Source organism: Taudactylus pleione, unplaced genomic scaffold (genome assembly GCF_031769625.1).
Source record: "Taudactylus pleione unplaced genomic scaffold, aTauple2 ptg000556l, whole genome shotgun sequence".
Lineage (NCBI taxonomy): Eukaryota > Metazoa > Chordata > Amphibia > Anura > Myobatrachidae > Taudactylus > Taudactylus pleione.
Genome location: NW_028284958.1, coordinates 25686083 through 25713186, shown reverse-complemented (window position 1 = coordinate 25713186; position 27104 = coordinate 25686083). Strand labels below are relative to the sequence as shown.

Genomic DNA, 27104 nt, shown 5'->3' with positions numbered 1-27104 from the left:
AAACACAGGGGTCGGCGCACATCCCTAGTAATTACATAAATGACTCCCCATGACGCGCCTCCCCAATACAGGGATAAATCCCGCCAAAGCAAATGATCACTTACCATCAGTATTGTCTAAGTTCTGTTCTGTCTCAATACTTTCTCTTTCCCCTTCTTGTAATACACTGCGCTGAATACCCCCTTTTCTATGCTAGAAAAACTGAATCCCTTCTCTGAAAGTCTGCCAAAGCAACCAGGAACATCCAGGGCCGTAGAGAGCCTGGCTGGGCCTGGGTAAAGGGGGCGTGGCCTAATTGTGGGATGCGTGGCCACGCCCCCTTTAAAAAGAAAATTGAAAAATATAACTTTTGCAGCGCCGCATAGGGGGGAGCTGTAAGCAGCAGCCGTGAGCATTCTCACACAGCAGCCCAGCACAAGTTGTGTGCTGAGCTGCTGTGAGGGGTGGGGGGGGCAACGCCGGACCCGGGCTCCGCCGGGCTCCTCTAGCAAGTCCGGGCCCAGGTAAACTGTACCCCCTCCCCCCCCCCCTGTCAGCGCTCATGGGAACATCCAATAGCAACACTTTCCATAGCTAGTTTTAGACTTAAACCTGCCCGAATCTTCTAGCAGCCACTACCTCCCAAACTTCATAAGCTCACACTTCTGTAGATTCTCACTGTACTAGGCCATAAGCAGTGCGAGTAACTTCTCAAGTGCAAATAGTTCAACTTGTATCCCAAAGGATCACTAACTGTTCCCAGAGCAATATATACCATAGGAAACCAATCCTGGGATCCCGGGATTTAGCCTACAAAAGTTTGGGATTAGTAAAAAGGGGTCTGTCTGCTGACCACCACAGCATGCAATGACCAGGGGCCAGGCAGCTACATGCAGAGGATCTGGGCACACTGCAGTGCTGAGTGCACTGGGTAAATGACACTCTGCAGAGGGGTCAGAGAGAGCATGTGCTGAGTTCTGATTGGAGGAGCCCACCACATGCTCCGCTGACCTGCAGAGATCAGCAGCAGCCTCATGGGACTGATTCATCTGAGGCTGTGACTGCTCTGCCAGCTCACTGAGGCTGTGGCTTCTGGTAAGTACAGTGTATACAAATATAATTCTCTATTCATTTTACTACTGATCACAATAACAAGTTTGCCCCTAACCTTCAGTCTCCACCTGTGAGATAAATGTATTATCTCCTTTTTAAAGCTACCCATATGTAGACAACATAAATAAAAATGACATCTATTTGATAATAAGTTAGAGTACAGTACCATAAAATACAAACTTGATACACTTTAGGGACTGACCAAAAAATAATACTTTCTTTGTACAATTCAATCTGATTGAGATTTTTTTCAATCCAGAATCCCAACGAGTGGTAGTCTGCCTTTGTTAAACATTGTTAGTAATGATATGATATTGTGCACCACATGACATACACAAGGACAGTTCTTCATAATTGAAATATGTACACAAAAAAAATATTTAAGGCCTTACCCGTCTCTTTTATTTCATCAGTTCTGCTCTATGTGGTTTCAGCTTGTGAAGAGGAGACAGAGGCCCTCATTCAGAGGCGGTCGGAGGATGCAAGCGGTCGCCGACCGCTAGGGTGATGGTCGCGATGGTCTTAGACCATCGGGGCTTACGACGAGACCCTAGGGTAGGGTCTCACTTGTCGTAAGCCATGGAGAGCTTCTGGCTCTGTCAGAGCCGGAAGCTCTCCACTGACATCACTAGTGATGTCAGTGGGGCCTCCCCCAAATGGCAGGTGTTCCCATGGGAACGCCTCCGTTTGGGCTGCCACCCCCCGGCCCGCCTTCCAAACGGGGCGAGCTGTCAATCAACATCGACAGCTCGCCCCCTTTGGAAAGAGACCCGCTACGACCGGCGCTGTCGGTCGTAGCGGGTCTCACGTATGCGCACGAAGGAGCTGGCTCCCTCGTGCGCATGCGCACTGGACAAACATCGAGGCGGCCGTGCGGTCGTAGACGGTCGTGTCAAGAGCGGGCATCAGGCAAGTTGTATTTTTTTTTTCTTCTGTGTGTGTGTGTGCACTCCTCCCCATCATCCCGATTTTAGCGGGACAGTTCTGCTGTTCCACCCGTGGGCGAGGTGGCCCGCGGGTGGTCAAATCGGGAGGTTGGGGACCGCCGCAGCTGTGCGGCGGTGCCGGATCCCGGACTCTGAATAGACCTGGTGGTCTAGGGAGGGATTAATGGTAGCCTACCTGTCCAGTTCTCAGCTGCATTCTTCTGCCGATGGCGAGGAACCACCGCTGGAGCTCTTCTATCTTGAGCCCGGCATCTTCTGGCCTCTTCCACGGCATGCTGTCAGAAGCCACGAACAGAGCCAGCCATGATTGGCTCACCGCGGCCAAATTCTATTGGCTGCTGGTAATGTGAACACTTTACTTATGGGTTCGTACCTCAGCCGTGCTATCGCACATGTGCTATCATCAGACAGTACCGGGGATGGGGGAACCTTGGGACCCTTCCCCCAGAAATTTTTGCAGAAAGTAGCCTATAGGCTACAATGCTAATGCCGTTATGGCGTTAGCTATCGAGGCCAAACTCCAGAATTTTTCACTTGCGATCCCTCATACATAAACATTCTAGTAATGCTTAATATTTTTGTGTAATCCCTAAATATGCTGCTAAATGTTGGCAGGTATGGATTAGGCAAAATGTGACCACTCCTCTGTGACACAATGTTGGTGCTCTAGCACCTGATACAATGCAGAGGTAGGGATGTCCATTGATGGTTACCATTGATTGGCCCATCAATGACTTCCACTGATGGCACACAAACTATCTATGGTGAACCATCGATGATTTGCACCCCCTCGATGGTCACCTCTGCTGAGGGCACGGCGGGCCGCGGGCCTGTCAAAAATGGGGGTGGGGCTTACCCGATGCCGGGGGCGGTGCTAAGCTTTGTCCTGACGCTAACAAAAAATTAATAAATCGTCTCCTACTCGTCCATCGATGGCAGAGAACCATTGGTTATATACCATCGATGGCAACACTAGTTAACATCGGCCAGCAACCATTGATGTTTTGAAAACATCAATGGTCGATGGCCATCCCAATGCAGAAGAGTAGCAACAACGGGACCGGATAGCAGACCACTCTCCTGGATACCTTCCTTTTCATAAGTAAAGTGGTAGAGATGGACGCGTGATACAGCGAATCACATCATTAATCCCCACATCACAATGCATGATGGCGTATGTCATGGCATATTGCTGTGATTTTAGTGCAAATTGCATTGCCACTCCCCCTGCATATTGGCAACCAGGACCTTAACCTCTGAGATTTCCCATAGGGAAGCAGAAAACAGTAGACAAGTATAGGCAGTACATATTAGAACTCAGAAAGAAAGTGAGTGTATTGTGGGTGCACTAGGGAGTAAATATGTAATAAAACTCAGACAGTATTTAATTAAGATCTTCTGTTAGTCTTGCAAAATTTGTATGAAAAATGAATAGTAAGGTGTGGTTTAAAAGTGATGCCGCACATCCACTACCCGACCCAGGGAAAACCGTGCGATTACGACATTGTAGTCGTACCGTCGTTCCCCATCCCCTGCTATGCTTACACTGAACGATCAGTCGTTCAGTGAAGGCACCCTCCCTCTTCTCCGAACATGGTCAAGCTGTCAATATCGGCAGATTGACCGGCATGTTCGGACGATGATTGATGTCAGAAACGACCAGCGGGAGCATGCATCGCTGGTCGTTTACAACATTTGCATGCCCGATTTGAGCCCGATTAATGAGCGATTGAACGATAAAGATGTCGTTCAATCGCTCTGTTTAATCGGGCAGTGGATACCCGCCTTAAGAAAAGTGGATGTATCTAGGTATATATATGTATCTAATGAATTCAAACGATAGCCCATCCCAGAATAAGTAACCTAGTAATATATTTACAACTGAAAAGAACAAGGATTTGGGGATTTTGCAGGGAGTCTCCAGTGTGAGACAGTGTGTATAGCACAGTATGGGCAGTAGTCAGGAAGGTGGGGAAGGGCACAGCTAGTGATTAGTCCAGTGGCTGCTGCAGGGAGAACATCAAGGAAAAGGTAAACAGTGAAGGTCACATCTGTAAATGACATGAGTCCACATGTGCACAATATACAATGTTAAATTCATGACTGACAAGTGAGACAGGAATACCTGACAGAAACTGGTCTTCTCTGTGGTAAGTCAGCCCCCTCACAAGCGCCCGGCTAGCTCAGTCGGTAGAGCATGAGACTCTTAATCTCAGGGTCGTGGGTTCGAGCCCCACGTTGGGCGGTGTTTTTTTTTTTCCTATTTCACCAATATCTAAACCTCATCTTCTTTAAGCATCACATACTGATGAGACAATAGAATTATGCCCCATTTTTTCTAATTGAGAAATTTGCTTGCCAGCGTATCCTCACCCAGCTGAATAGTAATGTACACTGGATCACAATAAGGGGTAGCATTCTCTATCTGATCTGATATGAATAAAACGTTTATTATGGTATAGAATGTTGTAATTCTAAAAAAAAATAAAAAATATATATACACCCCACGCAGGGTGGACATCACTGAGATGGCGGGCATAACCGAGAACTACAACTCCCGTCATCCCCCGGTGTGTGGCGACTGGGCATGTGCAGAGAGGGCGAGCAGAAGAAGGGCCGTGGCGGCACGCATGCGCGGACGGCGCCGTGACGTGCGGGCCCGCGCGGTGTGTAGATGCGGCGGATCCGTCCACGGGAGCCGCGGACGTTATAAATGGCGCCGAAGCAGGACCCAAGGCCCAAGTTTCAAGAGGGTAAGCCGGGGGAACAAAACTGTCACCGATACTGGGACAGGCGTAGGGGCGCTACGCTCACTGGTGAAGGGGGAGCGTCCCTGCACACAGACAGCAGCAGCAGCAGCAGCCAGCCGCCCATAAAGGGGCAGAGCTCCCGGTCTGCCCGCGCTGCATAGGTGGTGGTGGCGGGGCGGCGGCGGCGACAGCAGCGTGTGTGGCGGTGCCCAGTGCGCTCATGGTGAGGAGGATTACTGTTCCTTTCTGCATGGTTACCCTGGGCCTGCTTAGTACAGGGAGACATCTGTGCCATAGAGACTCCCGCAAGGCGCCCTCACTGTCCAGATTTTAAGGCTGTCGGTGGCTGAACACAGGATGTTTAACCATAATGACTGATGTACTAGTTAAAGTCCCCTGTGCTCAAGCATAGATGTCCTTAAAACCTGGCCTGCTAGATTGCCTTGAGGACCGAGTTTGGGAATCATTGCACTATGGCTTCCTCAGTCTATGGGATTTGGTATAACGTGGGGTACAGAGAATAAAGGGTAACAGGGGACTAATGTCCTATACAGGGCCAGCAGCATGGCAGCACGGTATAGCAGCGGATGCATTGCTGTAATGTTCCTCATTGTGTAGCCAGTATAGCACAGTAATAAGACAATAGACCTTCATCCGCTCCTTGTTCCCAGGCTTTTCATGTATGGTCCTTATCCTGTGTAAAGATGGTATGGAGGCAGTGCATGGGCTGTCCACCTCAGTCCCTCAGGGCAAATGACTTGCCAGTGTTTTAAGATTTGTCATTTACAAAAAAAAAAAAAAAGAATGCATTTTATTTTTCAACCAATTAATGATGCTGTGTATAATTTAGCAATATGTTTAGGTATGTTTTGACCTGAAATCCTGGCATGTCAGTAGCCACGAGGACTGTTGGACAGCCATCTCTACAGGATAAACCCGCCTGGGACAACTTGTGGATTCTATTATGTGCAGCTTGGAAGAGAGAAGGGAGAATAGGTATGATGGAAACTGCACCTACGTGAAGGTATTTAATGTGGCACAAATGTGAGAACTGTATTTCTATTTTACTAGGCATATCTTAAAGCAGTAATCCCACATAGATTGATACTTATTTTATCTGACTACCGTCTTCAAGCTTGCAGTCCTTTTTCATAGTTGTCCTACGGATTTTATTCCTTTTTAAAGTTCTGTAGGTGGTAAAGTATGGCTTTTAGTGAGACCTTTTCAGGGGCTGGTTCAGAGACGGCTGATGGGTCCCAGAACAGAGATGTTTGACTGCGCATGTACATGCCAACTAGGGTACCCTCAATATTTTTTTGTGCAGCTCTATGGTGTGGGAGGAAACGGTAGCAATTTTGCTCCCCTTGATGTCACATTCAGCACATTGTGACCATTGTGTTTAGTTGAATTTTCCTCTCCGCATGTCATGCTAAGGCAGAGGCGAGGGGGGGGGGGGGGGGGGGCGAGGTCTATTACAGTACACAGAGCAGAGAGAGCTCAAAAGGTGTTCCATGATGCAGAAAAGCATCATGTGACTGTGGTTACCATGGCAGTCTATGACCCCGTCCAAATTTCTAAATCATTAGCAGCCAGAAGAAATAAACCAATAAAAAATGGTCAGTACCAACCTAATGTTTTCTTGGGATTACTGCTTTAACCTTAAAAAAAAAAAAAAAAAAAAAAAGTTTTACTAGGTGGAAAGGAACAGCTCTGCTTATGTAGAATTTTTTTTTTTTTAAACCTCCAATCTCTCACCAGATCAAACTATGGGGTCTATGTATCCAGCAGTGAAAAGCATGGACCAGTGGAGAAGTTGCCCATAGTAACCAATCAGCTTCTACCTATTAATTTATAGACTGTACTTGATAAATGCTACTTGAAAGCTGACTGGTTGCTTTGTGCAACTTCTACCATGCTTTTCACTGCTTGATCCATCAACCCCTATATATCCTAAATATGTACTTTTTTTTTTTTTTTTGTTAATCCCATCTGACTACAATGTAAATGGAGCATTACTCATGAAAAATGTCAGCAAGGGCTGATGCAATATAGACTAAAATATGCGTCTGACATGCTGCTGTAGAATAGGTTCTGCTTTTGTTTCTGAATGACCATGAGCTTCCCACTTTGGAGCAACCTTACATAATTTTAAATAAAACCGGTGTATAACAAATGAATGGGCTTAGCACAGAAGTAAGTAATTCCTGCTGTAAATTCACAACTTGTGTTTGCTATTGGTTTAGTAAGATGGTAAAAAGGTTAATATAGTGAATCTTTACTTAGAGGTCTATTCAGCAACAGTGACGATGTTGCCCAGAATATTATCGGGCAACATCGTCACATTTTATGTAAGCTAATCAGCATTTTTTTAGTGCAGGGACAGCGGTTGCGTTAACGCGTCCCTGTGATGTTACAGAAGGCATTGTTTTCGGGGTTCCGAAAACAATTCCTTATGCGCTCACTCAGTCATGTGTTTCCGGACAGTCTACGTCCCTGCTTTGTGGTGACTGCCGAATGGTAAGTCACTCTAAAGCCTGTCAAATATGCCTAAATTGATTGACGTGTACGCAGGCTTTATTTTAGTCTGTATACATTTATATTTATGTGCTATTTATATTTAAAGTATGTATGTCTGTGTGTATGTATATAATTTTTTTTAATATTTTCTCTTTTAAATATAAAAGCACATATGTACATGTATGCAGACTAATATAAAGCCTCTGTACATGTTTCAATCAATTTAGGCAGTTTTGACAGGCTGGAGGTGTACTTGCCCTCGGCGGTCACTGCAAAGCAGGGAAGGAGACTGGGTGGAGTTTCAAGATCCTGCAGGGACTTATGGAAACATTTCTCTGTCCCTGCAGTTTTTGTGAAATTTTAAGGATTTTCTTCATATAATGCCATTCTGAGATGGCGTATGAAGTAAATATGCTGAATAGCAAAAAGCGTTAATGCTCTGTAGAGATCAATGGCATGATCCCTACAGTGTGGTACACTATGATATGGGAATTAATGGAGAAGATAATTGCATTCTCCATTAACCCATTGCTGAATAGTGGATTTAATTAAAAAATGTGAAAATTATAGTTTCTGAATTTTTATTTAAATAAATCCTTGCTGAATTCTAGACCCCCTTAAGATCTTAAAACTGAAAGTACCCAATTTGAAAGCTGCTATAATTTCATAAACATACATGCAGAGATGTTAGATGGGTGGGCTTTTTGATGACGTACAATGGTCCTTTTGTCTGTAATCCCCCCTGGGTAAGGCTAGTGTGATGTGCCCTTTAGTAGACAGTGGCATGCACTTACTTAGCTGATAGAGGCAAGATATTTAAAATGTTACTATCATTTTGAAGATTTTTATTTCTGTATATTTTACTTATGCATTAGACAATGTTGTAGTGTGTAGTTTAATTGATTTCATTTTATATTTTGTATAGGTTCTGAGACCATTTATTGTATACCGTCTCAATGCTTGTACTTTATGTACGTTTCTGTGCTGTAGGTTTGAAGCATAGCAGTTACTCCTTTGCTTTGGGTGTAGGCTGTTTACAGCTGCGTTTGGGTGTTTCCTGTTCATTTTGGTGTAGTGGTACATCTGACCCACAGTGTCATGTTTTCCTTTGGAATGAACGCCTGATTCAATACCACTGAATATAAAGCGTTCTTTCCCACACTAGTTACACTTATGAAGACAGATTCCTGATCACATTAATGGTCTTGGTTTTCCTGTAATTTAGTAATTCTCCAAACAAATAGTAAATCTAATATAATTGTACCTCAGGCTGTATTGGAGACATAAATGTCATCCTGTAGTTGCAAGCTAGTCATATGGCTGAGGGATGCATTGTGTTAATGCAGTCCTCACATTCCAGGCTTCCAGACTAACTTCCTGGGCTGTACCTTAAAGAGCTTTTGCAATGAATAGATTGTTTGACTTGACTCGTACTTCTCAACTCTTGTAGCTACCCTGTGAGACTGAATGTTCCTGATCTCTTTTGTTTCCTCACAGGTTAGGCTCTTCCCCTGCCTTTGATGGACATTTACGCCATTGCAAGGTTTTATTTTTAGTAAGGAGACTCCAGAGTTTCACTGCTTGAGTTGAGAAGTATGTTGATTTATTTATTAAAGATCATATCTAAGGGATACAAGAATGAGGGTAGGGGTGGCATTGGTGGGTGTGTATATCGAAATGATAAATATACATTAAAATTCCCCACTGCGAATGAACACAATCTAAGAGCAGACATTATGGAACATAAAATAAACTGTACAAAATGTGGCTTGTCTGCTTTATTAAATCCTCCCTAACCCTGCATTGTAGCCCCACCTCTCCACTATTTTTGCTGCTGCAGCAATTTTTAGTCTCCTGTGGTGCATAGTTTATTTCCCCACTTGTTATGTAATCTACTATACTAGAATCGAAGAACATGATCTGCATCTGCTTAGTGTACACACATTTTTTCATTATGCTAAATTGTGCTCCATTATTCTGGGTTACAGATGCTGTTGTGTGTACATTTTTGCTGGAATTACTTATCTAATTGCAAAAATGTTTTGCTCATGCACTGCTAGTTTGGCATTTGGCTAATAGCCCAGTTATAATTCGGTGTGTAAAGGTGGGTACACACCTAGCAGATATATCTGCAGATCGAGTGATTTCTTGCTGATGGACAGATATGTCTGCAGATATATTTGTCCATGGTCTGTGCAGCACAGCTGGCGCGAAATGTCTGTAAATGATAGTTCAGACATACCGCTGGTACACACTGGCCGACGGCCACCATATATATTGGCCGTTCAGTTAATCAGCCCACATATCTGTCAGTGTGTACCCAGTTTTAGAATACTAAAGCTTGGGCTACAGTCCCTGCCCTATGTGTGTATGACCTGTTGATAATAGGTGTGTGAAGTTTTGGATATTCTTAATTTTGATCATTCATTTTACAGGTGAACGTGTCTTGTGTTTTCATGGGCCTCTCCTGTATGAAGCAAAGGTATGTGGGTTTTTTTTGTTTTTTTTTTAACTACTTATTGGCTCCAGGATATGTTACTAAATCAAGGGAAATTAAATGCTTCCTCTTTATACCTCCTTAACTTTCCAGTAAATGGAATAGTAAAATAAGGAAAAGTTCAGGGGAGAGTCCTAAATTATTGCATACAGTCTGCAAAATAGGGGACTGGTCCCTATATAAACTTCTAAATAATTTTAAAAGGTCTCCTGTCCAACAACCTAATCTAGTCAACAAGGGACAGGAAGTTTGTAGTTGCAAAGCATGTTTGCTTTTGAGAAGGAAGGGCAGGGTTTAACATCTGTATTAAAAAAATGGTTTGTGAGAATTAAAATGTGGTAAGGGAAAGGTGGGGTTAATATATTTAGTGAAGGGTCAGTGGAGGGATTAAATTCTGCTTCAGTAGAAATTTGGGAGTACGGGAAATTTAATATCTAGCTAGGGAAAGGTACGTAGGGTCTAAGGTAGGAAGGAAAATGTGGGGGGTTCAAAATGTTTGCCTGGGTAAATAGTGGGAGTCGGAATCTGTAGCAATGGAAATGGGGTCGATTGTAGTCTGTGTATAGATGGCTATAGCAAGGGCCGACACACTTCCAAATTATGTAATGGGAATATTGCACCGGTGTCCTCCCGGGAAAAAAAAATATAAATAAATATATATATATATATATATATATATATATATATATATATATATATATATATTTAGTTTCGATTCAATTAAATGCAATATTGAATAGCACTGGGTATGAGTGCCCGGAGCTATTCAATTCTCCCCATTGCACCCTGCACTTAAGTCAGGAGATGCAGTGTACAGCAACTAATGCTGAGTGTTTAGTTGCGGTAAACGCCATTACCTGTCTTAAGCGGCAGCAGCGATGCTGTTAGTGCACACACTAAGGGCACAATTCAATTGTCTTATCGCGCCCAATCTCCAGTCTAAAGTGACGGGACATTGTGGGGAGATTAATTCCAAATTTCGCACGAAAACTGCTGGGCACCAAAACTGAGCACTTTTCTTGCATTTCAGCTAGCTACCCCTGGGGGGGTGCGAACTGAAATGCCGGCGCCGGTAGCTGTTTGCACCCGGCAGGAGCAACAATTGAATAGCTCAGTCGGGCGCGAGGGGTGGACAGCTGCCGGCGCAAACAATTGAATTGCGCTCTAAGCCTGCTACCAGCATGGTTGCACTGGTGTGGTCTGTTTTCTGCTCACACTGCAGGAGGGTTGGACATCGGAATTTGATGGTTACTTTATAGCGGTCCGATGTTTGACACCATCGAATGGAAATAATTTGGTGTTTTCCGATGGGTTTTTTAAAATCTTTGTTAGCTGTGTCTCCCCTGGCTCCTTCTTGGTTACTGTGTCTACATCACGGCATCTTCATGGGTTCGTTGGAGGCGCCTGCCTCAGACACGACCCTGCTCAGTCCCTGACCCCTCCCCTCTCTAGGCTGCTGCTAAGCAACAGGGCACAGCAGCAGCAGTCACTCACACAGCACAACAGTTTTTTCTGACTTGCTTCAGTAAAAGTAACTGTTCGGCTCCCTTTTGTCACAGGTGAATGGTTCATAGTCCTAAAACCTTTCAACGAATGCTGTATAGAATGGTGAAAACCTCATCAATATCCATCCAGTGGTTCAAGAGATTAGCCTGAACGAACCGACAGACCCCTAAACTGGGGACTATATAACTTATATTATATATGAGAGATATACAGTACACACACACCCCTGTGCAAAAGTTTTAAGCAGGTGTGGAATAAATATTGCAAGAGTGCTTTCAAAAATAGAAGTGTTTATTTTTATCAATTAACAAAATGCAAAGTGAATGAACAGAAGATAAATCTAAATCAAATCAATATTTGGTGTGACCTCCCTTTGCCTTCAAAACAGCATCAATTCTTCTAGGTACACTTGCACACAGTTTATGAAGGAACTTGTCAGGGAGGTTGTTCCAAGCATCTTGGAGAACTAACAGATCTTCTGTGGATGTAGGTTTGTTAAAATCCTTCAGTTTCTTCATGTAATTCCAGACAGACTCGATGATATTGAGATCAGGGCTCTGTATGGGCCATATCATCACTTCAGGACTCCTTGTTCTTTACGCTGAAGATTTGGCCGAATTCAATTCGGCTCGCTGATAAATAGGTGCGGCAGGGAGCTCCCGAAGCTATTCAAGACACCGCGCTGTTTGGGCGGCCAAAGGATTTCTTCTCGCACCCCCATGGGGATGTGAGGAGAAATCTGACAAGTGCTGGTCGGGCAGCTGTTTGCCAGCTTAACCTGGAGAATACTGGTTCTCACAACTAAAAACCCAGGTTAAATTGTGATAACCGACATTGTCTGACTTAACCAATTACAGGCCAGGCACACAGCGCGTTGTATTGAATACCTGCGGGAGCTCCCTCACTCGGCTATTAATCATTGCACTGAATTGAATTCGGCCCATAATTCTTAATAACATTTGTATGTTTGGGGTAGTTGTCCTGCTGCAGAATAAATATGGAGCCAATCAGACACCTCCCTGATGGTATTGTATGATGAATAGGTACCTGCCTGTATTTCTCAGCATTGAGGACACCATTAATCCTGACCAAATCCCCAACTCCATTTGTTGAAATGCAGCCCTAATTTTGCAAGGAACCTCCACCATGCGTCACTGTTGCCTGCACACAGTCATTATTGTACAGCTCTCCAGCCCTTCGGCAAACAAACTGCCTTTTGTTGCAGTCAAATATTGACTCCTCAGTTCAGAACACCGGCTGCCATTTTTCTGTAGCCCAGTTTTTATGCTGGACATCTTCCGATTTCGAATGGAAGTAAGCATGTCTATCATCTCTTTCCTTGGCCGACTACTGCGTCTATGGTCCTCAATGCTGACCACTTCTTTGTGCTTCTTTAAAAGAGTTTGAACAGCACATCTTGAATCCAGTCTGCTTTGAAATACCAGGGAGAGACCTTGCTGATGCAGTATAACTACCTTGTATCTTGTTGCTGTGCTCAGTCTTGCCATTGTGTAAGACCTGTGACATGAAACAGTCTTCCACAACATCACCTTTGCAACAGAATTGGCTGTTCCTCACCCAGTATTAAGCCTCCTACACAGCTGTTTCAGTTAATGACTGTTTGAAACCTTCATATGAAAATGATTCATTATCACCTGTTTGGTATGATTGATTAATCATACACCTGACTGTAATCCTACAAAACCCCTGTAAGTGTACCTAGAAGAATTGATGCTGTTTTGAAAGGGTGGTTACACAAATATTAATTTGATTTAGATGTCTCTTCTGTTCATTTACTTTGTTTATATCAATTAACAAAATGCAAACACTTCTATTTTTTAAAAGCATTCTTACTTTGCAGCATTTTTTCCACACCTGCCAAAAAAAATTCACGTGTGTGTGTGTGTATCAATGTCTCTCAAATTGCTTCTTCAAAAACAATTTAATTGCAAAAATATTGTCATTATTTAAAAATTAACTCAGTATAATTTACTATTACTCTGTATTATACAGATAACAACCAGATAGTGTAGTTATTGTAATACATTTGCTAATCACATGGGGTAAATTTTAATATTGCTTAACTGTAGCATAAACGCAGCAAAAGTGTAACTGCCACACCTTTAAATAATGCAGTCATACTTTATGAACCATGTAAATTTCCTGGTAGAAATTAGCTTACCACAATGAGTATTTTTCAGCATGTCTTACCTGATGTTTAACATAATCTGATTTCTGTGGTTCTTTTTTATGTAAAAGTCTGAGTATTTTACTACCAACACAGAAGTCCAAAATAAGCAGTAAAGAGACTATGGGCATGATTCAATTAAACACCTCATTCCCGGCGCTATTCACTTCGATAGAACCGTGCCCAATGTATTTATTTGTGGCACTTACTGCACAATTCACTGAAGAACATGTATGACATATTATGGCCTTTATTTCTACTTCAGGGTCCATAGGGGGTCCACAGGGTTGACCTTGGGGTATAGGTTGGGAACCAAATCCGGGCACCACGCAGTTAAAGCTTTTAGCTCCCAGGATGCACTTGGGTCCACTCTCCCTATAACCCCGCCCCCCAGCCAGAGGCACCTCAGTTTAAGTTGGTGCCCGGCCGGAGTCGGGTCACCGTTACTGCAGGGGGGCTGCTTAGCAGCCCCTAAGCTTAAAAGAGTTTTATTTTATTATTTTTTTACTACTCTTCAGAGCGGCAGCATCAGACTGTCCAATGGACGTCTGAGCTGCCGCTCCTACACCCCGCCGGCGCTGCGACGCCAGTACAGATCTGGGGATCGCAGCGGGACCCCAGAGTCTGTACTAGCCGGGCTCTGGAGGAATCCCTGGGCTGCTGCCGGATCGACGGGGACAGGTAAGTCGCGTGGTCACCGCTTGCGGTGACCCGCGTGTACATGCAGCCTTATGCCTCCGGTCTCTGGGGACAGACCGGAGGCGCTAGCGGTGGCGGCGGGCTCCCCCTCCATGGAGGCATACCCCGCGTGTCCACAGCCCACCAGGGATTATAGCGGCAGCGGGAGCCGGCATCCCGGGGGGTTAATTGCTAGCCAGGGGAGGAAGCCTTCCCTGTCTAGCGACTCCTCCCCTCAGCTCAGCGCGCCTTTCAATAATACAGTCTGGCGTCGCTGAGCTGCTTCCTCCGCGGGCCACGCTTCTTCTGAGGTCTCCAGCGGCCATTTTCTCTCTGTGGTGCTGCAGAACTCTTAGGATGTCAGTGAGCCCAGTCCCCCTGCGTACCTGGCCATTTTGGGTGAGTGTACACAGCGCTATAGCCTTCCCAGACACTGAATCTGGGCAGTTGAATGTAGCGACATTGTGCAGTATATTATATGTCATGCTTATGTATGTATATATATTTTTCTGCATTGTATGTGACTTATGCTAGTGCTGACTGTCTGTCTGCTTTTTCTCTCACCTGTCAGTGTATATCTATCCCTTTTCTTTATCTGCCCTAATACAGGTGTACCTGGGGTGGTTCTGAGACCTCACATATATATATTTGTTAATATCTGTGAGGTTTGTCACATACTGTTGCGTGCTGCACGTTGCCATATTTTAGATGGAACTGTGAGTTGCGTACGCTGATAATGGGTTCCTGCAGCTAATCTTAGCGTCAGTCAGGATCGGTATGGCGCTGCTTAATATTTCCGTCAAGATAGTCAGATATATCTGACCAGGAGATTGCACACGATACTGCACCCATTATTGCTATCCTGCAAGTCATAGCCTGCAGGAATTAGTGCGGAGGATTTTAACTCAGAAAGGTTTACGTATGCGGCACCATCTGGTGCCGGGCCCCTTGCACGACCCCCTTAAAGGGCGTTGTTTCTCAGGATCCTCTCCTTTGAGGATCGCCGGGCGGGCCCCATTGTCGTCACTCGCTGGGAGTTACTTCACCATACTGCCCTTTTGAACTCGGGGTATCTCGCAATTTCTTGCAATTTACCCCTGTGTCACAGACTATTGCTCCCTGCCGGGGTTTGTCACAGTACATGAATTACCTCCGATACCACATCGGTCTGTCATTCCCCTTGCAGGGATTACCACAACGGCCACCCTGGTGGATGTCGTTTTATACGAAATACTAATTGGCGTGATATACGCCCTGTGGTTACTGACCAGTGGCTCTGCCGTGAACTGGATGGTATATTCGGCTCTTTCCCTCTCACATTGGGGGGAGCGGATCTCAAGTATTATTATCCCTGCTTTGGGGCTGGTAGCCAGGCTCATTCTGGATATAGAGAATGTCGATCCTGCACCAGTATCATACATCTCCCGTTTTCTGCCCAGCGGGTGGATCTCATAGCGGGAGTCTGGCTGTCCCCAGATACGAGGAGTCACAAAGGCCTCCTGTTTCCCATTCCCTGAGGGTCCTCACAAGTAATGGAAATCCCCTTCTGGGATGGATTTGTATGTTAATCATCGGGTTACAGGCATTAATACGCCTCCCATCCCGGCCTGGACGAATTTTACGGATCCGTAGGTGGTAACTTTGCCTGAAATCAATGTGCTCACGTTTTCAGGGCCTGTTGCCCGTCCTACCATGGCCATCGCATGGTGATGCTTTTGTGACGTTTTTCCCCTCCAACACGTCTGAGGTTCAAATATCTTTTTGCCGCTCACAAAATATGCAGTGGTCATATGTGGGATTACCTCATGGGATGCCGGTCTTCTAACTTTCAGGGTTTCGGCGGCGTCTGTATCCGCCGCAGTACCCTATGGCTGCGTTATGGGAAAGCAGAGGTGCACACTCCTTCCAGGGGGAAGTTCTTGTTTGGTCCTGACCTTGACAAGATCGTTGCATCATTGGCAGTATCACTAATGGGGAGATACCGTCTTTAGCTACTCCCACTACATTCGGACTAACTCTGTTAAGTCTTTTTGTCCTCAGGGTCAGCCTAAAGGCCTGTTTTTTCCTAGGCTGTCGGCCTCCACGGGGGCCACCGTATCCAGTACCGAGCAGTCCTGGACTTCCGGACGACCCTGTTTCTACACCTGAGGATATACCCTCAGCCTGACGGGACAGGTCTACATCTGGGGAATTTCCAGAGTGAGGTACTGATTCTCAACGGCCTCTCATTGCTCATGCAGCCTCCTCACAGGCATTGTTACACGGGCCCTTCTTCAGAACTGATCAGGGCCTTACAATCCCAGAAAGCTATACAGTCTTTGTGGTAAGCAGAGCTATTTCGGCCAACCTCACTATCTCAGTGAGGGACTGGTTGTTCTACTTTCTTTTTGGGGCGGTGACCGACTGGTCCTCCTTTGCCTATACTCTGTCTCAAATCCCTGAATCAGATTCCAACGGTGCCTTGACTCAGGTGGAATCGTCCATGCTCCATCGTCCGATGTTTGGAACCTGGGGATTTTATGGTATATCCGAGTATTCAGGATACGTACCTACGGGTACATACAGAGCCCTCTCATCAGCATGGGTTCAGGTTTGCTGTGCCACAGCAACACTTGTTAGTTTCGGGCTCTGCCTTTTGGGGCTGTCCGTCCTCAACTCCACCGGGGTTTACCAGCTTTATGGATTTTCTGACAGTTCACCTGTTCAGTGTATCCGAATGCTCCTTTCTCTGGACGGTCTCCTACTTTTAGCAGGATCACCAAGGTACTTTACCGCCAGGTCAGGATAACCGGGGCTTCTTCTCGTCACAGAAAAGTCCTCCCTGCATCCCTCACAGGGTTTTCTTCATCTGGGAGCACTGCTGGATTCTCAGAATCTGAGAATTTTTCTGGCGTAAGACAAGATCTCCACTCTTCAACTTCGAGTGTGCGGATATCTACGCAGTCGACATATGTCATTACTCTTTGTGATGCGCGGTCTACCAGAGTGTCTACCTTTTGGTAGGGTGGAATGTGCTCAGTTCCATTCCAGGCCTTGCCATAATTGACTCCCCTCCAGATGGATCGAGTTTTTTCCATCGGATCGCTGTTCGAACCATGATACTTTCTACGGAGGCGAGTTGGTCTCTGTCCGGGTGGCTATGGCCATCTCGTCCAGGGTGTTCTTTGCTAAAGACAGTGTCTGGTCCGCATTCATTTCGGGGCAGTTGGACGTCTGTCGCTTCTGCCCTGCCACTTAACTTGTTGATACTTTAAGCTGTCTTGGACTTTCACTCTGGCCTAACCCATTTGTCACGGTTAACCTGAATAGGTTCAGTCCGACAGTGTCACAACAGTGGCTTCCATCTAGGCAACACTGGTAGTTGGGTGGCAATGTTAGGAATGTCACCCATTCTGACATAGTCCAAGGGTCTTCTCCTGGCCAACTCTGCGGTGTTTATTCCCGGAGCTCTCCATTGGGAAGCGGGCTTCCTCAGCCGTCACGGCGTACATCCCGGGGACTAGTCTCTTCTCCAAGAGAGGTTTCAACTCCTGGTGAGCAGAGGGGGCCTCCCTGAGGGGATTGATCCCCATGGCCTTCTGACTCGATCACACATTACCGGTGTTACAGTCCAGCTCTAGGAGTACTGAAGCTACCTTCAGTGACTCTTTGTCAGTGAAGTGGTCCTTCCACTTTGTGTACCTGTGTCCTCCGGTCTCCCTTCTTCCTCGAGGTCTTCGGAAGTTTAATTCGAGACGGAGGGGCTTTCCTTCTGGGGGCTCCAGGTCGTCCCAGACATCACTGGTACTAAGATTTTCGGAGTCTCCTCCTCGATGCTCCGTTCCTACTGCTTCACTATCTGGACCTGTTGTCTCAGGGTCCTTGTTTTTCCCTGGATCTGGATCGCTTGTCTTTAACTGCGCCCCTACTGTGGTCCTCGGGCTTCCCTGGCTGTCTTCATTGAGATGTTTAGAGCAGATAGGCCAGACTTTGCTGGGATCTGCCACGGACTGTGGCATACATAATTCTTATGGTATCGTACCTGTCGATACGATCCTCCGGTGTCCAGGATTTCCAGATATTCTGGCATTCCTTCCAGCTGGCTTGGGTTTCACCCTTGGCCTGGCCTTCCTGACAGTGCGGATCTCTACACTGTCGGTATGGTTAAGATATGGAATTGCTCCGCTCTGATATCCAGTTCATCCTTTGGAGTGTTTTCTGGATTATGTCTCCACTTGTCCTCCCTAGGGACTCCTGGGGAGTTAGTAGTGGTTCTTTGTTCCCTCCGGGGACAGTCAATGGAACCGCTGGTTGTGATAGCCATTACATGGTCTATTGTTTAAGCTCTCTCTCTCTCTCTCTCTCTCTCAGGGTGTTTAAATCAACCAGGAGAGTGTCTGAATGGGGAGCGTTCTCATGTGGCTCCCTCTTCTGGAGGGCATCATGTCAGGGTGTGAGTTGCTCTCGCCCTGTGTTTCTTCTTAAAGTGGTTTTTAGGTTCCATATTATTCTGGAACTTATGGTATGGCCATTCAGTTCCCAGTCCTCTCGGCTGTTGTGGCCTCATGGACTGTGGTCCGGCCTCTTTGGCTTTTATGTGATCCGTTCAAGTTCCTTATGGTAAGCGGACTCCTTATTGGTGGTCTGCGGTTTCTGGTTTTAACAGGAAACGATGGCCGGCCTATAATGAAATGTTGACTGGATGGCCTCGTATGTCTTCCTCAGGGGCCTACCCATGGGTGGGCATTTCTGTCGTTGAGGCTTGTTTTTTTCTCGGGCCGTGTAACCCTCGTGGGCGGCTCGTCGTGGCGCCTCGGCTGTTTTGCCTTACTAGGTGTCCACGTGGTCTTCTGTCCATACCTTTTTAAGGTTCTAGGCATTGGTTTCCTTTGCCTCTCAGGATGCTTCCTTTTTGGCGACGGATTCTCCTCTCAGCACAGGAGCGTCCCCACCCTTGGTTGAACTGCTTTGGGACATCCCCAAGGTCAACCCTGTGGACCCCCTATGGACCCTGAAGTAGAAAACAAGAGATATGGTAAGAACTTACCTTTGTTATCTCTGTTTCTACGAAGTCCATAGGGTCCACAGGGCGCCCGCCCTGACGCACCTGGCTTCATATGGGCTGTGTTACTGGTCACCGGCTTCCCGTCTCCTTTTCTGTGAGTATGGTTCTAGAGTGTTCCAGTTTTCTCTCTCTTTTTCTCTCCTCCTCCGGCCTTTGGCTACTTACAATCTGAGGTGCCTCTGGCTGGGGGGCGGGGTTATAGGGAGAGTGGACCCAAGTGCATCCTGGGAGCTAAAAGCTTTAACTGCGTGGTGCCCGGATTTGGTTCCCAACCTATACCCCAAGGTCAACCCTGTGGACCCTATGGACTTCGTAGAAACAGAGATAACAAAGGTAAGTTCTTACCATATCTCTTGTTTTTATGCTTACTGTGTGAATTAAATATTTTGAGGTTAATCATAGTAAAAGTTAAACCAATGCTTGGCAGGGAGTTTTTCACCACTTGGTCTGTAAGTCGTTTTTGACATTTCAGTATCTGCGTGTTTCCTACATTCAGCATGATATGTTGGCAGTAACATAATGAATTGGCCTAATTGAATTGGTATTCTTGGGAATCTATTCTGTGAGATGCAGTAATGTTGATCTTACCTTGCTTTCTGTGCCATACTCCCTTGCCCCCTCCCTTGCTGTCTGTTCCTAATGATGAATTATGTTTCTCCTTCATCCACTAGGGGACACTGGAGTCTAAGCACAGTGGGGTATAGATGTGGGTAAACCGGGAGCTGGCACTTTAAGAATTTAGAAAGGTAGCTAGCAGTCATCTACTTCCCTGCTCTGTGAAAAATGTGCTTCATAGCCTCAGATTGCTGCTTAACAACAATGTGCTCCAGTGGCGCAATCGGTACAACGCACGGTACTTAAAGGGTAACTGTTGAGCAATGCTAAGATAGCCTTTTGGCAGAGAGAGAGGTTGCCAGATCTCAGAAGTCGGCCATCTCTGAACAGATTGGGCACATTCTTTAGCCAGATCTGTAGAAGGGCTCACTAATGTTATGTCAGCCCAGACCCCTTCCACGGCCTCGTCCTCTCTTTTTCTCGTTAAAAGGCTGATTCCGAATCCCCTTAGGTGGGATGAGTCGGAAGAGGACGAGATGTCAAAACAAAAGGAAGGCGAGGTTTAAACCTGAGGAGGCGGAACCTTTTTCTCAGGGTGTAAAGGCATTGATTGCTGCAATCCGCCAGGTGTTACATATTAAGGATTCTACTACGCCGTCTATCTTTAATAAAAGACAAAGACAGACTCTCTCCTTTCCAGAGCCGGAGGTATTGGATGAAATCCTTATCTCTGCGTGGAAACACCCAGGTAAGATGTTCAAAGTGTCTCAAAAACTCTCAAACTATATCCCTTTCCTTCAGATAGTAGGGAATAATGTGAGGCTCCGCCTAGAGTGGAACCTTAGATGTCACGTCTGTCTAAGAAGATGGTGTTCCCGGTTCCAGGAGCAGTTTCCTTGTACAGTGTCCCTCCTGCACTAATAAGCTGCTGGGTCAACAAGTCTGTTGAGGCCTGGTCTACACAACTTTCTGAGGGCCTTAGGTCTGGGGTCTCGGCAGGGGATCTGATTCCTTTAGCTGAACAGATTGCACATGCTTCCTAGGGGGAAGCTTCAAAGGTCATATGTAATCTTTATTCCAGATCCTTGGCTATGTTAGCCATAGAGCACTTTGGCTACGACAAAGGCAGGCTGATGCGGAGTCAGCAGAGAGGTGTGGAGGCTCTTCCATTTCACAGGAGAAGTTCTAGTTCGGATCTGGACTAGATAAGTGGCTATCTCAAGTCACTGATATCCCATCTATGGCTCCCCATCCTAGGAAACCTTTTGCAAGACCATCCTTTTGGTCTTTAAGTGTTGCAGGGAGATTCAGAGGTCATTCCAGAGGAGTGCCTGCTATCTCCAGTGGTTCCAGAGGTAGAGCCACTGCATCCTTGTCTCAACAGGATAAGCCTTCAGCTGCTTGCCGTGCTCCCCTCTCACCTACTGGATCCCAGGGTGGGAGCTCGCCTTCAGGTATTCAAAGAAGTTTGGAACCAGTCTTGTCAGCACCTGGATCTGGGACATTGTTATTAAGGGGTGGAACCTAGGTTTCCAACTCAAACCTCTGCCTCGATTTTCACAACTGGTTTACCAAGGTCAACAAACAAATGGGTTGTGATGCAGGAAGCTATAGGCAGGCTTCTGTTCTTTCGAGTGGTGGTACATGTTCCAATCCACCAGCTGGGGCAAGGTTTTTACTCCAGCTTGTTTGTGGTTCCCAAGCCGGACGGGTCGTTGAGACCTATTTAAACCTGAAGAATCTCAATTCAGAATTGCGGACGTTCAGGTTAAAGGTGGAGTCCCTTCAATCTGTTATCGCAAGGGTCTCGAAAGACGAGTTTCTCGTGGCTTTACAGATAAGAGATGCCTACCTCCACTTTCCTGTTTGGCCTACTTATCAGGCATTCCTTCGGGTTGAGGTGCGAGACTCTTATCTTCAATTTCAGGCCTTACCTTTCGGTTTTTCCTCAGCACCTAGAGTTGTCACGAAGGTCAGGGCCGTAATGAGGGCCCTGCTTTGGACTTGGGGTATTACTATTGTCCCTTATTTGGAAAATCTTATCCTCAAAGCTCCTTCAGTAACTAAATTGTTACTAGACATATGGATTACTCGGTCTTCTTTTACAACATGGACCCTAAAATTCCCAAAAAACTAATCTACAGCTTACTGTTTCTGGGAATGATTTTGGACACACTGAAGCAGGTATTCCTTTCTCAAGAAAAGGTCACCTCCATTCAACACATGTTGTGGCTGATACTGCGACATCGTCAGGTGTCAGTGCACCTGTGTATTCGACAGCTGGGGACGATGGATGTGACCTTCGAGTCCATCCAGTATTGGAGGTTCCATGCCCAGCCATTCCAATTGGACCCCTTCTCTGTGGTCAGGGTCTCATTTTTTTTTTCTTTCATCAGTGAGTACAATTGTCACTCAGGACTCGGAACATCTCTCCTTGGGTGGCTGAATTCCTCTCACCTGTTAGCAATGCCACGGCTGTGGCATACATAAACAGCAGGGCGGCACCAAAAGTCGGGCTGCCATGAGGGAAGTAAGCCGCATTCTTCCCTGGACAGGAATTTTCATTCCAGGAGTATAAAACTGGGAGACCGACTACCTCAGCCGACAGGACATTCATCCGCTCAACCCTCAGGTGTTTCAGCAACTTCTTCAGCGGTGGAGTCTTCCTCGGGTAGACCTCATGGCGTCAAGGTTAATCCATCAACTGCCACTTACTGCTCGCGAATGAGAGGACCACGGGCGTGGCCAGTGGATACTTTAACAACTCCTTGGCAATTTTCAGTTTGTTTACCGGTTTCCTCCAATCCTACTTCTTCCTAGTCTACGGAGGATCAAGAGTGAAGGCCAGGGTGCTATTGGTGGCCCCAGACTGGTCCAGACGGGTGTGGTATTCCAACCTACGTCATCTACTGATAGGCGACCCGTGACCTCTTCCTCTGCAAGAGGATATTCTACTGCAGGGGTCTTCAACCTTGGTGCTCCAGCAGCTGTGGAACTACACATTCCAGCATGTACTGCCACCTTTTTTATATAACTGTATGCTAAAACTATGGCAGTGCATGCTGGGATGTGTAGTTCCACAGCAGCTGGAGGGCCAAGTTTGAAGACCCCTGATCTACTGGGTCCGCTTATCCATCAGGACTTAAGACAGCTTCGTTTAACGGCGGGGCTGTATCTTAAGAAGAGGAGTTCCCTTCACTTCGCATTCCTACTATGCTTCGGGCTAGAAAAGAAGTCCCTTCAAAACACTGTTACCGTATTTGGAAGGCTTACGTCTTTTGGTGTGAATGCCGGGGTTCACCTCTGTCAGAATTCAGGGTGTCAAGGCTTCTTTTTATGCAGGTCGTTTTTTCAGCAGACCTTCGCCTGGGATCTCTGAAGGTTCAGGCTTTGGTTCTGTCCATTTTCTGTCAGAGGAAACTAGCATTATTGCTGGACGTTCACAGACCTTCCTACAAGTAGTCATAAGGTTACAGCCTCCATTTGTTCCTCTTAACTGCCCCATGGGACTTGGATTTGGTTCTTTTTATTTCTCCAGTCTTCCTTTTTTGAGCCTTTACAGACTGTGGAGTTTAAATTTTTATCTTGGAAGGTGGTTCTCCTTTTTGGCGCTCGCCTCTAATCGGCGTGTGTCATAATTTGGGGCTCTTTCCTGCCGTCCTCCTTACCTCATTTTTCATGAGGATAGGACTGAACTCTGGGCCTGATTCAGAGCCGGACACTCTGAACGAGCGCCCGCTCTGAATCAGGGCGTTTCTTTTTCTTTTTTTTTTTGAGTGTCCTGGACGCTCGCATAGCTGTGGGTTACCACCCACAGCTTATGCGAGCGTCCATGATGATGGTCAAGACCATCGTGACCATCGGGCTTGCGATGAGACCCTGCGGTAGGGTCTCGGTGACTGCAAGCCCTAGAGTGATTTTGGCTCTATCAGAGCCAAAATCACTCCCACTGACATCACTAGTGATGTCAGTGGGGCCGGACCCAGATGGTAGGCGTTCCCATTGGAACGCCTCCGTCTGGCAGCCATGTCCCCGGCACGCCCACCAAAGGGGGCGTGCTGTCACTCAACATCGACAGCACGCCCCCTTTGGTGCGAGACCCGGGGTGACAGCTTGGCTGTCGCTATCTGGGTCTCGCGCATGCCCACTAGGGCACCATCGACCCGCTTGCGGGCGCTTGCTTGCGCTCGCGAGCGGGTCTGAATCAGGCCCTCTGTACGTAGATGTGTTTTTTTTTTTTTTTTTTTGCCTAGGGTGTTGTGGTTCCAGTGTGGAACGACTATTCTGCAGCATCCAGAACCTTTAGATGTCGTCAGCGTTTAGGTTCTATGTGGATAGGACAGCATCTCTCAAGAAGTCTGATTTTCTTTTTGTTCGATATGATATGGCTCGTCCTGGCTCACCAGCTTTAAAGCAAACTATTTCATGCTGGATGCGTCTGACCATCAGACAGGCCTATCTGGCCGCCTTTAAACAGCCTCCTGCTTCTATTACAGCGCATTCTATGCGCTCGGTGGGTCCTGCGTGGGCGGTTGCCCGCGGGGTTTCTCTAACTCACATTTGTCGGGCTGTCACTTGGTCAGGCCTGCATACTTTGGTAAGGTTTTAACACTTTTGCAGCCTCTGCTTCGCAGTATGGCTGTGCTGTTCTGCAGGGTTCTCAGTGCTCTCCCGCCCCCGGGATGGGAGCTCTGAGACGTCCTAAACTGTACTTGGACTCCAGTGTCCCCTAGTGGATAAAGGAGAAAACAACAGGATTTTGGTACTTGCCGATGAATCCCTTTCTCCGATTCCACAGGGGACACTGGACGCCCACCCTGCGCTGTTTCTACCTGCTTGGTTTGTTTTTCCAGGATTCTGACAGTTGTTTCTTCAGGGTTTTCCTGGTTTTGAATGTTCTTATTTGTTTATGTATGGTTTAGATTCCCTTCTCTGCACTTCTCTATTTCCAGCTATCCTCGGGCAGAATTTTTTTAGACTGACCTGTAGGGGGGTATAGAGGGGGAGGAGCTAGCTACCTTTCTAAATTCTTAAAGTGCCAGCTCCCGGTTAACCCACATCTATACCCCACTTTACTTAGACTCCAGTATCCCCCTGTCGTATCGTATAAAGGGATTTATCGGTAAGTGCCAAAATCCTGTTGTTCTCCTTCATTAAAGTTGACTGACTTGGTAAATGGTTAAAGTGCAATTTCTGATTGAGCTAAAGCCCATGCACATTTTAAAGAATCTATCCATAAGCTTTTGCATACTTGGATAACCAGCCACACACACTTTCAAGTATCGGTTAAGGTGCTAAATCATGACAATTTAGCTTAATAATATTGCTTTTGATAACCTTTCTTTAATACTGTTCTTTAGTCTTCATTAATATCCACTTTTTCAATTCATTACCTAGTAAAGTTTTTGAAGTTTACATGTACAAACTATAATAGCACCAACTATGATTATGAAGGAGAAAAACGTAGCCACGAAGCATACATCCAAATAAATAATGTAACTTATTTAGACTAGGCTACAACAATCAAGTAGAAATATAGCTATCGTTGTGAAACCCTATTCCATTCCATCTCCACTTGCAGTTCTAAGTGGAGATGATTCATCTGGATCCCTGGAAGTGGAAGAATTGAGGAATTATTCAATAGGATCAGCCCTACAATCTGTATCCCAAAAGGAAATTGTACTGCAAAGTATTCTGTAACTAAAAGTATCCAACTGCTGAAATTATTTTAGGGTCCGACCGGAATATAACTTAACCAAAAAATAAACCCACCTTATAACCTCACTCATAACATTTGCTGGGATGTAGTCGGGAAGCCGGTGGTCGAAATGCCGACCGCCAGCTTCTAGACAGTGAAATCCGGGATGGGACTAATGATGGGACACACATTCAGAACCTCTCGCAGTCCTGTCATTTCCATCTCAAGATTAGACCCTTTCTCACCCAGGATGCTACCAAAACCCTTGTACATTCACTGGTCATGTCCAGACTGGACTACTGCAACCTTCTCCTAGCTGGCCTCCCCAAATCCCATCTCTCTCCTCTCCAGTCTGTGCTCAATGCTGCTGCTCGGCTCATCTTCCTCTCCAAACGCTCTACTTGCCTCCCCTCTTTTGCAAGCCCTACACTGGCTCCCATTCCCTTTCAGAACCCAATTCAAGGCTCTCACACTCACTTACAAAGCCCTCACCCATTCCTCTCCCATTTACATCTGATCTCTTCTCCCTTCACTCTTCTGTCCGCCCTCTTCGTTCACTTAATACACGCCGCCTTTCATGCCAATTGATTACTTCCTCCCACTCCCGCCTCCAAGATTTTGCCCGTGCTGCTCCTCACCTTTGGAACTCCCTCCCTCTCCCTATCAGACTCTGCACATCTCTGCAATCTTTCAAACGAGCTCTTAAGACCCACTACTTCATTAAAGCCTTCCAGCTCTCATCCTAACTTGCTGCTACATCTTCCTTTCTCCCCGCCCACCCCATTCTGTGTCACTCCTGTTTTGTCTTCCCCTCCCTTAAAGAATGTAAGCTCTTTCGAGCAGAGCCCTCTACCCTCTTGTGCTTCCCCCTACTGTAATCCCCAATAGGGCTATTAACATTTGGCTGCTTATGTGGACGTTAAGGTCGCTAATATAGCAATGTCTATCCATGTCCTGTATTGTATTGTAAGTCAATGGTTACTTTTTTGTCCATGTACTTTGTAAGGTGCTGCGGAACACTTGTGGCGCCATATAAATAAATAGATGATAATAATAGGTGTCTAAATACCGATGCCTATCATAAGCACCACGCCAAAACCCGGCATACAGAACGTAGGTAAGCTGTGGAAGCTGATAGCTGGGTGGGGGGGGGGGGGGTTAGGTTTAGGGACTTTGGTTGAGGCACCCCCCGGGAGGGTTAGGGTGCAGGGAGGAGGGGTTAGGTTTAGGGACCCCTGGGGGGGAGGTTGGGGTAAGGCACTAGGGGAGGAGGTTAGGGTTAGGCACCCCTAAGGGAGGATTAGGGGCCTTACTCACCTCAGTAGGGATTATCATGTGCCGGCCCTCCGGCGCCGGTTTTTCATCCACTGGGCTTAGGTCCAACGGTAATTCAAAATAGTCTGGGAAAATTTGTAATCCTGGAAGTGTGTGTGTGCGTATATGTGTATATATGTGTGTGTGTATATATATATATATATATAATATAGTTTGTCCTATTTGTTGAGGTAGCTGGCTAGATCTGTTGAGTGCTTTCTCCCCCATCCCTTCCAAGTAATTTTTTTTACTGGGTGCATTATCTAACTTAAGTCACTACCTGAGATTAGTCCTAGGCCTCCTTCCCAGTGGTACATA

General features: G+C 46.3%; 1 protein-coding gene and 1 non-coding gene across 7 annotated transcripts in view; both read left to right on the top strand.

The window, feature by feature from the left end:
- Positions 1 to 4211: 4211 nt before the first annotated feature.
- On the top strand, positions 4212 to 4284 carry TRNAK-CUU (transfer RNA lysine (anticodon CUU)). The gene has a single exon. It is a non-coding gene; the product is annotated as a tRNA-Lys (tRNA).
- Positions 4285 to 4654: 370 nt separating this feature from the next.
- Positions 4655 to 27104, top strand: part of MORF4L1 (mortality factor 4 like 1) — a 59984-nt gene continuing 37534 nt past the window's right edge. Inside the window, exons 1-3 of one of the 6 annotated variants that reach the window (XM_088452805.1) lie at positions 4709 to 4792; positions 5652 to 5785; positions 9742 to 9788. In XM_088452805.1, coding sequence (XP_088308931.1) covers positions 5677 to 5785; positions 9742 to 9788 — 156 coding nt within the window. In that variant the 5' untranslated portion in view covers positions 4709 to 4792; positions 5652 to 5676. The other 5 variants (XM_088452806.1, XM_088452807.1, XM_088452808.1 and 2 more) reach the window with 5 other exon arrangements.